Below are 15,735 nucleotides of genomic sequence, written 5' to 3'. Positions count from 1 at the left end.
TTTGGGTTTCCTGTATCCCAGGTTATTTAGAAGTTAACCATGTAGCCAAGGTAGACTTGAACTCCTTGACCCTCCTGCCTGGGATTATAGGTGTGTGCCACTTAGCCTGGTTTCTGGCATTAATTATTGCTTCTTTGTTTTTTGTTCTGTTCATCTCCCCTTTTAGAGATCAGAAGACACTTGAAAGTGTGTTTACTTTCTCCCATGTAGATCAAGGGTCAAACTCGGCTTTTGTAGAAAGTGCTTTTAACTGCTGATCCATCTTGACAGCCGTTAGTTGCTTTAATGTTTTGTAGTTTTAAAAATTCATTTACTTATTTTAAAATCATGAGCATATGTTTCGGTGTTTTCATATTAGTGCAGACCCTGTGGTGATTTCAGTGTTGTGGGAAGAAGTTGGAGTGTACAAAGCAGCAATGACAAGAATTTTGTGGTGGCAGTGCCTTTGCTGCTGCATGGCCACTTCAAGTTCTTCCTAATAGTGTAGAAAAATGATGCCTCAGTTTTTGTCCTTTCTTTCTTTTTGTAATGTTACTAGGTAATAGCTAAGAGAAAGGAAGAATCTGGAAAGATAAAGCTCTTGCTTCATTGGACGCCTGAAGACATGTAAGTGTTTGCACTGTGTGTAAGAAATTTTATTTTGCCAGCTGGAGGTGACATACACCTTTAATCCCAGCACTTGAGAGGTAGACACAGGGAGGTCTCTGAGTTTGAGACCAGCATGGTCTACAACGTAAGTTCAGGACAACACAGAGAAACCCTGTCTCAAAATCTTGAATGTAAAAATTATTTAACTTATTAAAATAGAAGTCTTAAGAGAAATTGAATTGTGCAGTGCTTTGAGGTTGTCAAGTTGGCAATTGAATGTTCTAGGAGCTTTTTATACTTTTTTTTAGATCACTGTACCCACTTCATAAGGAAGCTTCTGATGAGGGCTAAGAGGAGCACTCATCAGTGTGTATAACTTCAGGTTAGCAGCAGGTTCTCCCTGGCACTTCTGACCCCTTCTGCCATGGCTGCATGGCCAGGTTAGGAGGCCAGCATTAACCATCTTTGTCGAGTGGGTCTTAACATTCATTCAGAAAGCTGCTACATGGGTAACATCCATGCAACTATTGGAGAAGTTTTCATTTAGCTAAGGTCTTTTCATATAACCCACTATCAGTGAACTCATGAACTTCCTGCCTCTGCCTTCTTAAGTGATGGGATTATAGATGTGAGCCACTATGTCTGTCTTGTCTTGTCTTCCTTCCTTCCTTCCTTCCTTCCTTCCTTCCTTCCTTCCTTCCTTCCTTCCTTCCTTCCTTCCTTCCTTCCTTCCTTCCTTTCTTTTTTTGAGGGAGGGAAGGGATTTTGAGACAAGGTTGTATGGAACCTAGGCAGTTTTTGAGTTCTTGCCTCTTCTGTTTTCTATTTCAAGGCTTGTACTACCATGCCTTCCTCGTTTGATACTGATTTTAAAAAATAACTCCAGACACCCTCTCGTAACCTCCCAGGGCACCAGGCACACGCATAGTACACAGATATACACACAGAACACCTATACATATAAAATAAAAACAAATCTTTAAAAACATGTCAAATTTAAAAATGCCTTTATAATCCTACTATTGTGGAAATTGAACAATATAGATATTAAAGTACATCTTCAAATTCAGAATTTGGTTACATATACATTTTATTTTCTTTCCTTTCATATGGGCTCAGTCTCATGAGGGTGCCTCTCTGTCCTTGGTACTCTTGGTATTTGCTGTACTGCTGAGCTCCAGGAATCATGGCGTTTTCCTTTGTTAGTGAAGAAATAGATTTTTCACTAACTTCTTTCAGTTAGAAGCCACATTATACAAATTTCTGGTCCACCCTACTGTGTGCCGTGGTCTGTGTCTGGCTCCTGAGTATAGATGGCCTGACACATTTGTCTTTGCAGAAGTACACAGGTGTCCCTGTCAAAGAAAGGGACAGGAAAGGCTAGAGAGTATGAAGACCAAAGGAAAATTAATCTGGGACAATTGCAAATTATTGATTTTTCTTTAATTCATAGTCTGCCAGATGTGTGGGTGAATGAAAGTGAACGACATCAGTTAAAAACTAAAGTAGTTCATTTATCAAAGCTGCCCAAAGATACTGCCTTGCTGTTGGACCCAAACATTTACAGGTAATTGACTTCATGACAATATGCTTTCCATTTTGAATTGCTATCTTGAAGTTTTCTAAATTTTGCATAAGTTGGGGTTGATTTTTCAGTACATATTGAGTACTCTTTATCCAAAATGCTGAGCTTTTGTTTTCATTCTACCTAGATATGGCTAATTTAGCATCCTTCATCAGAATGCTCAAAATCATGTTGATGATTCTGCCTTTAGAATCTACTTCCGGAGGGTAGATTTTTGGACTTGAAATGATCAACTTGGTTTCTCTGTCCAATAGACTTTGTAGAATTTTTTATTTACTTTTTCGAGGGGTGCAGGGTTTGTGGGGATCAGGGTCCCCACATAAGCTCAGGCTACCCAGACTTGTTATGTAGTCAGTGCTGCTTCACGGGGCATTTGTAGCACGTTGGCATTCCGTGCTTTTTAAAAGTGTGGGTGTGATATCACAAAGAGCTAAGAGTTTTAGAATCCAGAAACAGTATTTTGATAAAGTTTATATGCATGTTTAATTCTAAATTTATTTTGAGTGGCTTAGATTATGATACACAAATATTTTGAAATTATTTTGAAAATGTGATACTGAGGCTGGGAAAATGGCTGCTTTGGCAGAGGACCGCAGGTTAGTTCTAAGTACCCACATTAGCTCTGGCTCTAGGGGAATCTCACACCTCCTGGCCCCATGGACACCAGTGCACATACGATAGTCACTCACTCAGATATGCACACATACATGTTAATCAATGTAAACCTTAATTTAAACAGATGTGGTGATCTGTATTTAAATCAGAATTTTGTGGGCCAGAGAATAAAATGAATGTGTCCTAAATGCCATGTATTTCATTTCCTTTCTCCACAAACTTTTCCAAAGAACAGTTTAAGTAGCAGTGTGTTTCTTAAGTATTTCAGAGGCTCCTATTTCTAAGCGTAGTTGACCTGGCTATTCTAGATGGTGGCTCTAGGAAGAGAAGTGGCCAGGAGTGTTTCTTAGGTGAGAAGTCACTTTTGTAAGTGCTTAGTACTCACCACAGCAGCCTGTCTGGTATGAGTGTCTCCATATAGATTGGAAATGAAGTCCAAGATCACACATGAATGCTCTATCCAAATAACATAGACTGCTACTCAGGTTTTTAACCAGTGATTAAAAAGGCACTTGACTTCATATTTTTAGAACAAAGACACATTTAATGTTTTTCTCATGAGAATGGGTTGGCCAGAAGTCAGATGATACTGATAATTTCCTAATGTTTTCCTGTCCTGTAAATCAGGCTGGCCTTCAAATTCAGAGATCCGCCTGCCGCCTCCTCCCTGAGAGTAAAGGTGTGTGCCGCCACCACCTGGCATATTTTTTAACTGTCATAAATGAGCTGTTTTGGAGTAGTATAGGTTAGAGTAGTGGGGATTAAACTGCGGGACCCAGCATCCTACCATCTGGTTTATAGCCCCCGTCCCTAAGACAGTAATCAAAAATACCTTCAGAGGCTCTGCTCCTCCTGTGACTCTCCTGGTTGTGATGCTGTTCAATGTGTCAGGAAAAAAAAAAGATGATTGGGAGTTTATTTGCTGTTACATAACTTAGATTCGATTCTGCTGACTGGGGAGATAATTGAAACTGGCACCCTAGGAGAGCAGTGTTCTGGGAGAGCTCGTCTTTTAGAACTGGCTATAAACACCCTCAGAGTTGACAGTTGGGATGTGTCTCTGTGCTTCTAATCTGTGTTCTCTTCTTTTTTCACACATCAACTTATTTTTGTGCTATTGTGCTTTGTACAAAGCAGTTTAGATGTCTTAGTGAAGATTTAAGAATATTCTCCATGCTTGGAATTTATGTTCAGAAGTAGTTGATAGAAGCGAGGTTGGCTGGTTCAAGATATTTGATTCTTCTGTTTTTTAAAAGGTTTCTTGGGAAATGAGGATGTTCTTGAGACATTAGATGCTTTTGTGTAGCCCAGGCTATCCTGGAATTCCACATTCTCTTGCCTCAGTCTCCCAAGTAACTTGGTTTATAGGCATGCCTCATCACACCTGGCTTGTATGTTAGCTGTGAAAACAACCAGCCAAAATGAACCCCCCTCCCCCTCAAACCTTAGCACTGAATTTTGTCTTTGCTTCTCTTCCGGAAGTTGGAGCAGAGAGGGAACTTTAATGTAGTGCAGTCATAAAGGATTGGGTGTTTCTTGCTGTGGTTAGGGTTTGAGGGTCTGGAATTTGACTGGAAAAAACAATTATTTCAGCTTTTTGAGGAATGATTTCTTGCTAATATACATCTCAAAATGAAAGTATTACTGTTCCACTAAAAATACACACTTTATTTACAATGAAACTATAAGAGCATTTCTTTGAAATTTAAATATACATTTAAAGTAGTAGTTAAAATTGCATGTTAGATGTGGAACTCTTGATAAATAGAAACATCAGATTATAGAGATTTTTATTAAAAATTTGTAAATAAATTTATATTCATTATATCTGTACATTTTAGAAATGATTGCTTTTGTTTTCAATATATATGTTTGTTTCCTGGGATAGGGTTTTCCTATGCTGCCTCAGATATCCTTGAAATCCTGGGCTCAAGCACTCCCCTGCCTCAGTCTTGAGTAGTTGGGACTGAAGGCTTGTAGCAGCACTTGGAAATACCTGTCATCATCACTGCGTTCAGATCTACAAGGATTTTTAATGTTTCTGTAGTAGTACTCAGTGTTTTTTGATTCAACTGAATAAAGAATTTCTCTTTCTTTTTCTTTTTCTAGAACAATGCCACAGAAGAGGTTGAAGAGGTAAAACATACATAAATACATAAAAGCAAACAAGCGGGGCCACCTGCAGTCTTAGTCACTGACAATGGGCTTAGGGAAAGTTGCACATTAGAGTCAACCCCTTCCTCTTTTATTTTTAAGTCCAGTATTTAGAGTAATATTTATGCTTAGTGTGGACATTCTGTGAATGAAGTAGGTCTTCTGTGGAATATATTAATATATTACTGTAGTCCACATGTCATGGAATGGCGCTGTGGGAGACTGCACAGACACTCTCTGGCAACTCAGTTGAACAGCTTCTGAAAGGCTTTGCATGCTCGCTGCTTAAGCTGCTTTTTTTTCTTCCCCTTAGTGATGACAGTTTTATTGGAAAGACAAACAATTGACCTTAAAAATACCAAAAGCACTGTAAGATACTCATCTTGACAGTGTGTATCGATTTGAAGTCCTAATAGAAAATATTTAGACAGCGGAAATTATCGAGAGATAATTAACCTTTCAGTTATGATAAATAGATGTGATTGGTTGCCATTTGTGTTCTTTTGCAGAACTCTGATAAGAAAAATGTTCAATTTGTATTTAAGCAAACAGTGAACGACATTTGCAATCAACTAAAATTCGTCTATTGAATTAGGTCTGAGAATTACTGTTAGAGTGTTGCCATATGTCTGTTGGCTCCCTTTTCAGGACTAGGGTCTTTCATGGGGTACAGTGTGTTATATTTACCTACATAACTACTCTTGTTAATGGTTTTTGAAAAAAACCGCAATTTCAAATTATTTGAATAATCTTCATATTTTCATTTAACCTGTGACTCTAATTTTTTTTTCCTGAGGAAAGTGTTGGTTTTTTGAGTTTTTCTTTTCTTAATGTAAAAGAAAAAAAGTATTTTTTTTAAAGTATCTTCAAACCGAATCTTTTATGCACCAAAGTTGGTTTTGAAAAGGAAAATAAAATCACTTTCTTGCTTGGCAAGCAAGAAGCCATATGGAATTTTTTTAACTTTACAGAAATGGAAAATATGTGTAACTTGTCAGTACTGTATCAAACAAATGTCGCATAGAGATAATAGAGTGTTGCTTGTAAATAATTGAGCAGATTTGTAATATATTTTTCTATTATGAAATGTACTGTAGATGTTTTCTAGAGGCATGAAAGTCAATGTATATATTATGGTAGAAATAATATTGAAGGAAATTGTAACTCACTAGTGCTGCCAGAGGGATTGCTAACAAAGCACCTTTAACAAGAGATGTCTTTGCAGACTGAAGGGACTGTGTACTACTGTTAATGTCTAAGAACAAAGCATTGGACGTCCTTCCAGACCCTCTCCTGGAGGGTCGTGGCCCTCCCCTGACAGTGACTGAGACTGAGTGGTTGTTCCCACTGTGGGAGCACATCCTGTAAAGCTGTGCTGTGCAGTTAGACTGCAGAAGCGCTCCTCCTTGGGAGGTCCCACTCCTGCACTGACAGGAAAACCAGCAGTTTTTACGCTCAGTTTTTTAAAAGAAAGTAGACAACAATATAAAATTAAACCTTTGGTTCCAAAATGGGAAGGGTTCCATGATCATTTCTCATTTGCTTTTGAAAGAAAAACCGCACACAAAAGGTACTAAAAGTATTGGAGGCTTGAGCAGGACAGGGGTAAGAGGTAGACATGGAGAGAGTCATCGCCGCTGGGGGACCCACAGGAAAGCACTGCCAGTGAGGACACTCTGGAACGGCCGTCTAATGTGCTCTGTAGCAAACGGGAGGCTATTTTCAAAAGAAGAAGAGCAGTGTGTTCTTACTATTTTTTTTTCTTTCGCTTAAGCACTTCATCTGTTTTGTTCTATATCTGCGAAGTACTCTGCAATCTCTTTTGTTTCTTTTAAATTTTGGTTTGTTATATAACATTGCCAAATGGAAGTGTTTCGGACATAGTTTGTACCTGTATTTTTATTTTACTGTCTCATGTTCTTGTAAGTCATTCTTAATTGACCGATGATTGTAGACTTTGCTTGAGTATTTTTTCTAATAAAACAAAGCAAATCACATTTAGCTTCAAATTGTAACAATTCAATTTAATTTTCAGATGACATCTGGAAATACACATCCAACATTCTTTAGTGTATATAGAGCAGATTAGTTACTGTCATTGTATCGAAAAATTTAGATGTCAAAACCATATTGCTGGTTATTGATTAGCCTCTGAGTACTCAGTTATTCATGGTCCCTAGTGATGGGATGTGGGTTTGACACTGTTACTAGCACACCAAGAAGACTATGAAGTAAGCAAGCTAGTTGTATAACTTGTATGTATGCATACTTACACATTCAAGTCTGATTGGAAAGTGTGGACATTTTAGTCTGTAATGTTCATTAATGTTTCTTCCTCAGCTCTGTGTGCGCTTCCTGTGCCCACATGACACTTTGTGTTGGGCCTAGGATTGTGTTTCTGTTTACAAATCCATGTCTAGTCCACCCAGCATCGGATGTCTGTAGCCCAAAGGCACATTTATTTATTTTCATGTATGTTACTTGATTTTCCCCCTACATTTTGGAGTAATGAGACCTCAGGGGCCTGCAAGCCTGAGGTATTTAGTGTCTTCATCATAAAAAGATGTTTGTTCTTCCCTTTTGTAGCTGATAAATTTTGGAGCAGTAAATGTAGACCACACAATTTATTTGTACTTAATACGGCAGTGTTGTGACACTGGCAGTGTGCACAGTGCTAAGTTCCTGAGAAGGCATCTCATACGCTTTGCAGGAGGCACTCCCACGGGCACTGGAGACACATGGTGTTTGGGTGGAGCGTCCATGTTGGATTTCTTAATATTGTTGAGAACCCACCATTTTACCAACTGTGTTTTGTATTACAGGGATTAAGTGAGAATCTGTAAATCAGATTCTGTGTTTCAACCACAAGTAACATTGGTTTTATCTAAAAGAATCTTGAAATACGAAATATTGTAAAATTCTAAAGTTCTTTATTTTTCTATTAAACCTTTTCATACACTAATGTATTCATACACTAATGTATGAATTTCAGATGAAAGGAAAATAAAGTCGAAAATAATTAACCCTCAATTATTTTCAAATGTGTCTAACTCATTGACAGCACAAAGCTGGGTGCACTGACTAAGCCTGCAATTGGGAGGACAAAGCATGAGGATTACCAGGAGTTTGAGGCCGGAGTTCGACCTTGAGTCAGAAGAAACCAAAAAATGTTGATAGCTATAGTTTTTTCCCCTCTGTCTTACATATTAATAAAGTAGGGGCCATCAAAGTGGCTCAACAGTAAAGGTGCTTGGTGACAGGCCTAACGACCTGAGTTCCATCCTGGGATCCACATGGCATGGGGAGAGAACTGTCCTGTCTGCCCCACCCCCAAGTAAAGAGACATCAGTAAAATTTTAAACATGCAGATGGTAGAATTTGCCATAGTTTAAATGTGTTCTGTTTGCTTTTTGAGTTATTTTTCTTGATTCATGGTTAACAATAGATATGAGATAATATTTAATATTGAGTGAATATCAGAATGGGTAAATGTGGTTGAGCTAGTTTAAATACTTTGAGTGGCTGTGTAGTCACAGCTTTAATTTTTTTTATGTTTATAATCCTCGTATAAGTTCTAAAGGTAAACCAAATGTTAGCCTGCTTAGATTTGTAATGCAAAGCCTGACATGTTTATGTGTCTAAGGAGGCCTCAGGTTGCAGAAATAAACATATTAATATATATAGAGAGGTTATTTATAAAGAATAATTAAAACCATATATTATTTGAATTTTTTTTAGAGGAATGGCACTTTGTGGGGTTTTAATTTAAGATATTTTTCTATTCCATTTCATAAAATAATAAAAAAATTGGAAAAATCTTTGTACATAAATATTTTTCCTTAATTGTTGAATCTTGTGACCTGGTGTAAGGCATTTTGCAATCCTAACATTGCAACTTTAATATAAATACCATTTGCAGAGTTTTTATTTGTAATAAAAAGGTGAGAATATTTTGTAATTTCTAATGTTTCTTTTGAGCCTCAATAGCCTTAAAATATAGGCATGAAATGTTGTATTCTGATTTTTCGAAATTGTTAAAATTTACAAACAAAACTTACCTAGTGTGATCTCTTTCCCAAGCCAAGTTTGTGCAGTGCCACACGTGGCTTTGTTAATCTGGAAAAGGCTGTAAGCAGTTTAGTGCGGGAGTTATTTTCTAGGTCAGACCCTGCTGTACCAGATGGCTTTTCAGAGCGAGCAAGATGATGACAAATGTGTGTTCAGTATCGTTGTGAAGTTGTCTTCAGTGTTTGACCCGCACAGTCGGTGCCAGGATTATATTCAACAGAAAACAGTGTGTCACGTGGTGAGCTGTAAAGAGGAATGTGTGTTGTAGTAAGGTGCGGTGAACTACAGGCAGAAGACCCTGTAGGGCTGATGGTAGGGGCCGATGTCTGCCTTTACATACAGACTTAACAAAGGGACCTGTGCTTGGAAACCTAAACATCCTCAATGTGACAGATTACTGATGTTACATTTCATGAACTCAGTTGTAATGTAATTATTTTGATTTATTTAATCTCATTAAAAATACTTGTTTTTGGCAGAACCCTTTAAGAGTAGTAAGACCTTGATGAAATTGCTGTGAATGGCGTTTCCAGTAACCCTGTCCTGAGGACCTTCCTGGCCTGTGGTTTCTCTGATTTTTGTGGTTGCAGAGCCTTGCTGTCCTCTGTTGCAATGTTCCTTTTCTTTATTGTTTACGCTCTTTGGACTGAAGAAAACTTGTTTTTGAAATCCTACAACTTTATAATGACTTCTATGTTTCTCGTAAAGAAAAATTTCACAAATTTATATTTGGATGCCTGTGGTTCTTGATTACACTGGGGGAAGTCTTGAATCATGGTTGGGGAATTTATGTAGCTAGGGAATACTAATAGGGTAGAACACATGAGGGCTTGTGCTCTTGGCGCATGTGCACATGGAGCTTCTGTGTGACTAGGTCAGCCATCTCCCATTTAGTTCCCTCCAGCCTGCATCTGCAGGTAGTTATCTGGGACCACCTCTGATGTGCGGGAAAGTTTTAAGGTCCTCTATTTCCTTCAAATAACAGGAAACCACTGATGACCACTGGTGCAAGCATGGTGGCTGGCAGCTTGGAAATAGTCGCATGTCTCAGTTGTCTTTCACAGAATATGCCCTCTCCTAGGTCATCTTGGTGATCTGACTTCTGAACAAAAGGATATGGTTGGAATTGTAATTAAGGTGGATACACACACTTAATGAAGCGTGGATCTAAACAGTGAACATGCAGTCAGAAATAGATAAGTATCAAATCATAAGTGAAAATACAGAATGAGAGGGCTGGACAGTGGTTAAGTGTGTACTGTGCCAGTTGTGTATGCTAGCAGGATTTGCTGAAGGAGGTGGAGACAGGAGGATCACGAGTTTGAGGCTAGCCTGGGCTACACATTTAGGGAAAAAAGTGTGTTGCTTTTGCAGAAGCCCTTACTTCCTAGTGCCTATGATGGCTGCTCATAGGCATCTGTGACTACAGCCACACAGGATCCAGCACTCCATGGGCTTGCACTTAACCTACACAAACACATGCATTTTAAAAACAGAATTTGCTGTTGCTCATCATTAATGAAAACTAACTTGTAACCCATGTGTATGCTACAGTTAGAACTGAGAGAATGCTATCAGAAATCAACGTCATTTTAGGAAAAGAATGTCTTGGTTAATAAACAGAGGAAGGTTTGATGGTGACATTTGTTCATGTACATCATACTCCATTTGCCCTGCCTTCTGCTTTCATGACTTAGGTCTCATTTTCTTTTCAAATTCTAGATGGGAACTCTTAAAAGTTACCAGTATTTTTGTCACTCAAGTGTAATGACTAAATTAAGAAAAGTTGACAATAGAGAACTGGATTTTCCACTTTTCCCTCGTAGCCAATTGTAGTTGAAGTAGGTACCAGTCCAGTTAGGGACAATAGTTTTCTATGTTGGGACCCACGGGCCCTAACACAGAAGAGGTAAGAATTTGCTGACTTGTTTTGGATTGCTGGGACCAGGAGCCCTGTGCATTTAGGCTACTGCTACCGCTGTCCAAACCCCTGCTTCTGGCTGTAGCACCACTCTGCCTTGTCAGATTTTAGACAATGTGATTTGGGATGAATTTCCCTACACTCCAACATGGGAGCTACTGGGGCAAGTAGTTCTTAGAAACAAGCTTGTTGCCCTATCAATGCTACGAGACATTATATATAATGTCTCTATAGAATCCACAGAAGTAAAACGGTCCATTTTGTACGTTTGAGAAATAGATTTCAGCTGGGTTGTAGAGGCAGAGGTAAGCAAATCTCGGAGTTCCAGGCCAACCTGGTCTACAGAGCTAGTTCCAGGACAGCCATGGCTGTTACATAGAGGAAACCCTGTCTTAAAGGAGGGAAAGTATATGCAGTGAAAAACCTTTCAGTTGTGGGTTTAGTAGTGAATTCCTACCCCTTATCCCTCTGATAGTGGGAATTGAATTTGGGCCAAGAACTCCACTGAGCTGCGTTCCCAGTATGCCCCCAACACTCGGGCTGTCCTTGAACGTAGGTTTTTTGCCTTAGCCTCCTGAGTCCTGGGATAAAAGATAAACATTGCCACTTTTTAAGGCTCCAATAACTTCTTGATCTTTGGATGTATGTGGATGGGAATTGACAGACAGTATTCAAGTGAGTGAGATATGGCGTCGGGATGCAAATGCTATAAAGATGGAGCTAAGTGAATTTGTGGTGTGGTTTCTAAACAGGTAGACTTAAGCTCTTGTGAGCGAAGCCATAAAGGAGTTGAGAATCTGCAGACAGTAAGAGAAAACCACCAGCACGGGACATGCAAGAATAAAGACCAAGAGACTACACTTTGAATATTAAAGTGTGCATTGTTCTCATACCATTGGAGACATAATTCTAGGTGCTGGGGATGATAAAACTTTGGTGACACACGCCTTTAATCCCAGCACTTGGGAGGCAGAGGCAGGCGGATCTCTGTGAGTTCGAGACCAGCCTGGTCTACAGAGCTAGTTCCAGGAAAGGCTCCAAAGCTACAGAGAAACCCTGTCTCGAAAAACTTAAAAAAAAAAAAGGCAATGTCATCATGCTTGAAGTAAGGCTGAGTTCATAGGAAAGGACTTTGCTTAGCAGAGTAAAGCTAAAATCTGGCTGTGTGTGTGTGTGTGTGTGTGTGTGTGTATTTAAAGGACTATGGCAGGTCAGAGCAGGACTCAGCTGTACATCCATGAGGACCTGAGTTTGGCTCTCCATCACCCAGCCCACATGAAAAGCTGTCCATGGCACTATGTGCTTGTGATCTTTTTATTCAGGAGGCTGGAGCCTACCAGTCTATTTAAATTGGTGAGAAGTTTAGGGAGAAGACCCTGAACCAGTAAATAAGGGGGAATGGGATTGAGGAAGGCCCCTGATCATAGGCCTCCCACCCTCACATGCATGCATACATAAACATTCCAGCACCCATACACTCTCAGTCATGCTAACTGCTGCAGAATTATATTAGGCTAAGTGAGAATCATGAAATGCAGTTAGAAGACTATCTTTCAAAACCTAAGTAGAATAGAGATAGGAAATGGTTTTGTCATTAAACCAACAATGCGCACTGAAATTGTCTTATAGAAGTGGTTGTCTTGGGTGTTCATTTGAAGTTGGCTGTTGGGAATTGCTCCAGTGTTAAGAGTCTGATGACTCAAGGGCACTTTGCTTTAAACTGGAAAAACCAACTGGCTGGTGTTGGGAGCTCAGTGCACAGCTTGGGGGGGGGGGCGGGGACGGGCATTTCAGGAATTAGACTGGTGGTTCCATCTTAGTGCTGAGGAGACAGCCAGGTGTCAGGATTGAGTTCAATAGAAGGTGGAATTCCCTGCTCATTGACGTCTGTGAAGATTGTTGCACGTTGTTAAGAGTCTGGGTGAGTCTGGGCTTAAGCAGGACTTAGTAAGGACCTTGGACACCTAAACAACCAAGGAGCAGGTGGGATGCAACCTATGACCTAGTGCAACTTTGTGGTCCTTTTGTTTTGAGGCAAAGTCTTGTATCCTCGGCTAGCTTTGGACTCAGACTCTGCCTGCCTCTGCCTCCCTAGTGCTAGGATTAAAAAAAGATGTGTGCCACCACACCCAGCTTCTTCCCTTCCTACCCCCCATAAACTGGTACACTTACCAGCTGCCACATGATGAAAGAACAAACCATTCTATAGTTCAAGTCACACATCAATACTGCCTTGCCGTCCTGTGTATCCATGCTGAAGTCAGCATCCTGAATCCTGTGGAATAATGGGGATAAACTACCGTTAACATTGTTGTGTGGAAATAGGGAGTAGATGCCAAAAACCAAGTGCCAGGCAGTTCTGTGACCCTCTGAGGCCAGGGCTCTACCCTCCGCTTTGCAAGGTGTAAAAAGTGAATTCTGACATCACATTTGGGAACACTGGAAAAGTCATGAAGTCTCACCCCATAGAAAGAGATTTTCTATTTTCTCTCCCCCTTTATCCTTTCTTTGTTCCTCCTTCCCTTCCTTCCTTCTTTCCCTGTCCTTAGGACAGGCTCACTTGGAAATTAGCTGTGTTTCCCAGGCTCTTCTTGAAGTTGTCTGGCCCCGCCTCCCAGCATTTACAAGACACACGACACCATATCTGGTCAGCTTTTTACATAGGATATAAACATTCTAGGGTAAAGTAGGTTACAAGAAAATGTCCCTCTTAGCTTTGTGCAAAGATAAAAAAAAAGAAAAAGCATTCTTTCTTCCTTTCTTTCTTTCTTTATTTATTTTTTTGGTTTTTCGAGACAAGGTTTCTCTGTGGTTTTAGAGCCTGTCCTGGAACTAGCTCTTGTAGACCAGGCTGGTCTCGAACTCACAGAGATCCTCCTGCCTCTGCCTCCCGAGTGCTGGGATTAAAGGCGTGCGCCACCACCGCCCGGCAGGTCTTGCCTTGCTAGGTGGCATATTCAAACCTGGCAGAGAAATCCTACCTAAATATATGGATAGGCAGAAAATAAGCCTGAGCCGAACATTACCTTTTTGCCCTCTTAATAAGTTCGGCTAGCTTTTTTTTTTTTTTTTTCAAATTCCTTGGGGCTAAGTTTATCAAAATGACATTGCCTGAAATAGGAAACGATACTTGGTGTGGAGTGGTTGGTCGATAGTGGTCACAAGGAACTGCCAGACATTTAATGACCGCTAACTGAAAACCTTCAGGAACAATGAGGATAAAGTGAAACAAACAGACCCATGTCTTAAGTAACTCCTATGGCTGGAGAAAGGGACCAGCCCTTCTCCGTTGAGCTCGAGACCGAGGGCTCAGCCTCCTACACTTCAGACTCTACTGTCTAGGACTGTTTCACCCAACTTTTGGCAAAAATATTAAACCTAACGCTTTTATCCTTCACCCAGTTCGTAACAATTTCACGAAACGAGTAAGGTAACTTTTTGTTTTTTGTTGTTTTCTTTTTGAGACAGGGTTTCTCTGTAGCCTTGGCTGCCCTGGAACAGCTGTTGTGAGCATTCCAAGGGGAACTCAGGTAACTTGCCTGAATCCATCCCTAGCAAATGACTGAACCCGAAGATATAGCTAGGTATACCTGTAACCCCAACATTTGGGAGGCTTAGGCAGGTAAACTGAGCCAGCCTTCCTTGCAGACTGCTATCCCCAAACAAAGCCTGCCTGTTTGATGAGTGATCATGTACTTAAATGTATTTTTGTAAGGCTGCACTAAAGAGTGTCTCTGGGATGAAGTACATCCGTATCACAACCCTCTTAAGAAATTTTGCAACTGGACCTCTTGGCTCAGACCCGTAATCCCAGATACTCGGGAGGCTGAGACAGGAGGATCTCACGATCAAGCCATACCTGGCAACATAGACCCTTCTGTCACAGACAAGAAGTAGATAGGACTGGGGCAGAGCACCGTCAGAGAGTGATTTTGTGCCATGAGTGAGTCCCGAGGTTCAGTTCCGTTTCCTTGTAAAATACAGAACAGGCGAGAAATGCATGAGTCACAGAAAAGCACATTAGAGTTGCAGGCATCCCATATAACTTTAGAAAATGTGTTCCTATACATAGGAGTCCAGTGTGTGTGTTTTGGATGGAGGGGCCCTCTGGAAGCAAGTTAGTTCCAAACCAGAAAGATTTTATTTTAGAGCTTGTCAAATGTGTGTGTGTGTGTGTGTGTGTGTGTGTGTAATTTTGGGATAAAACCAGGATGATAGACAATTTTTAGTTTGGGTCCCCAGCGTCCCCAGGATGTTGCTCAGAACTGTCTGTTTAACTCCAGTCCAGGGGACCCACTGCCCTTTCCTGGCAGATGTGGGTGCTTGCCCCCACCCTCACACATACACATGATTAAATTTTTTTCAGAATCCTATAAATGATTTACATCAACTGATAGCACTTAAAATATTTCACAAATTCCATTTCTTTAAAAGCCCACTGAGAACACTCACAGAGACCTCCCTGCCTTTGCCGCCCATATGCTGGGACTGAAGGTGTGTATCCACCATGCCAGGCTCAACACTTTCGTGTTTTATGACTTCCTTTGTAACCAGTTTGATTTCCTTCACGTAGGAAGGAAGATGCAGAAGTCTGCAGGCCTCCATCACCTTTGCTTCCCTGTTGCAGCTAAAAACACCCAGAATTCTCTGGAGTACTTACTATAACCATTAAGCTTGTTTTGGTTTGGGTTTTGCTTTGAGACAGGGTTTCTCCAAATAGCCCCGATTTCCTGGGACTCCCTATGCAGCAGGCCTCCGCCTCCCGAGAGCTAAGGTTAAAGGCATACACCACCACACCCAGCCC

General features: G+C 40.4%; 1 protein-coding gene across 1 annotated transcript in view; it reads left to right on the top strand.

Annotated features, from left to right (window-relative positions):
- Aebp2 (AE binding protein 2) overlaps nucleotides 1-9,679 on the top strand; it is a 41,145-nt gene extending 31,466 nt beyond the window's left edge. The window contains exons 6-9 of the mRNA XM_057772601.1: nucleotides 539-606; nucleotides 2,042-2,155; nucleotides 4,898-4,924; nucleotides 9,490-9,679. Of these exons, the coding sequence (XP_057628584.1) occupies nucleotides 539-606; nucleotides 2,042-2,155; nucleotides 4,898-4,924; nucleotides 9,490-9,499 (219 nt within the window). The 3' untranslated portion in view covers nucleotides 9,500-9,679. The remainder of the gene's footprint in view (nucleotides 1-538; nucleotides 607-2,041; nucleotides 2,156-4,897; nucleotides 4,925-9,489) is intronic.
- Nucleotides 9,680-15,735: the final 6,056 nt, after the last annotated feature.

This window comes from Chionomys nivalis, chromosome 1 (assembly GCF_950005125.1).
Source record: "Chionomys nivalis chromosome 1, mChiNiv1.1, whole genome shotgun sequence".
Taxonomy (NCBI): Eukaryota; Metazoa; Chordata; class Mammalia; order Rodentia; family Cricetidae; genus Chionomys; species Chionomys nivalis.
Note: the sequence above shows the minus strand (reverse complement) of the source record. Positions and strands in the feature narration are given on the sequence as shown.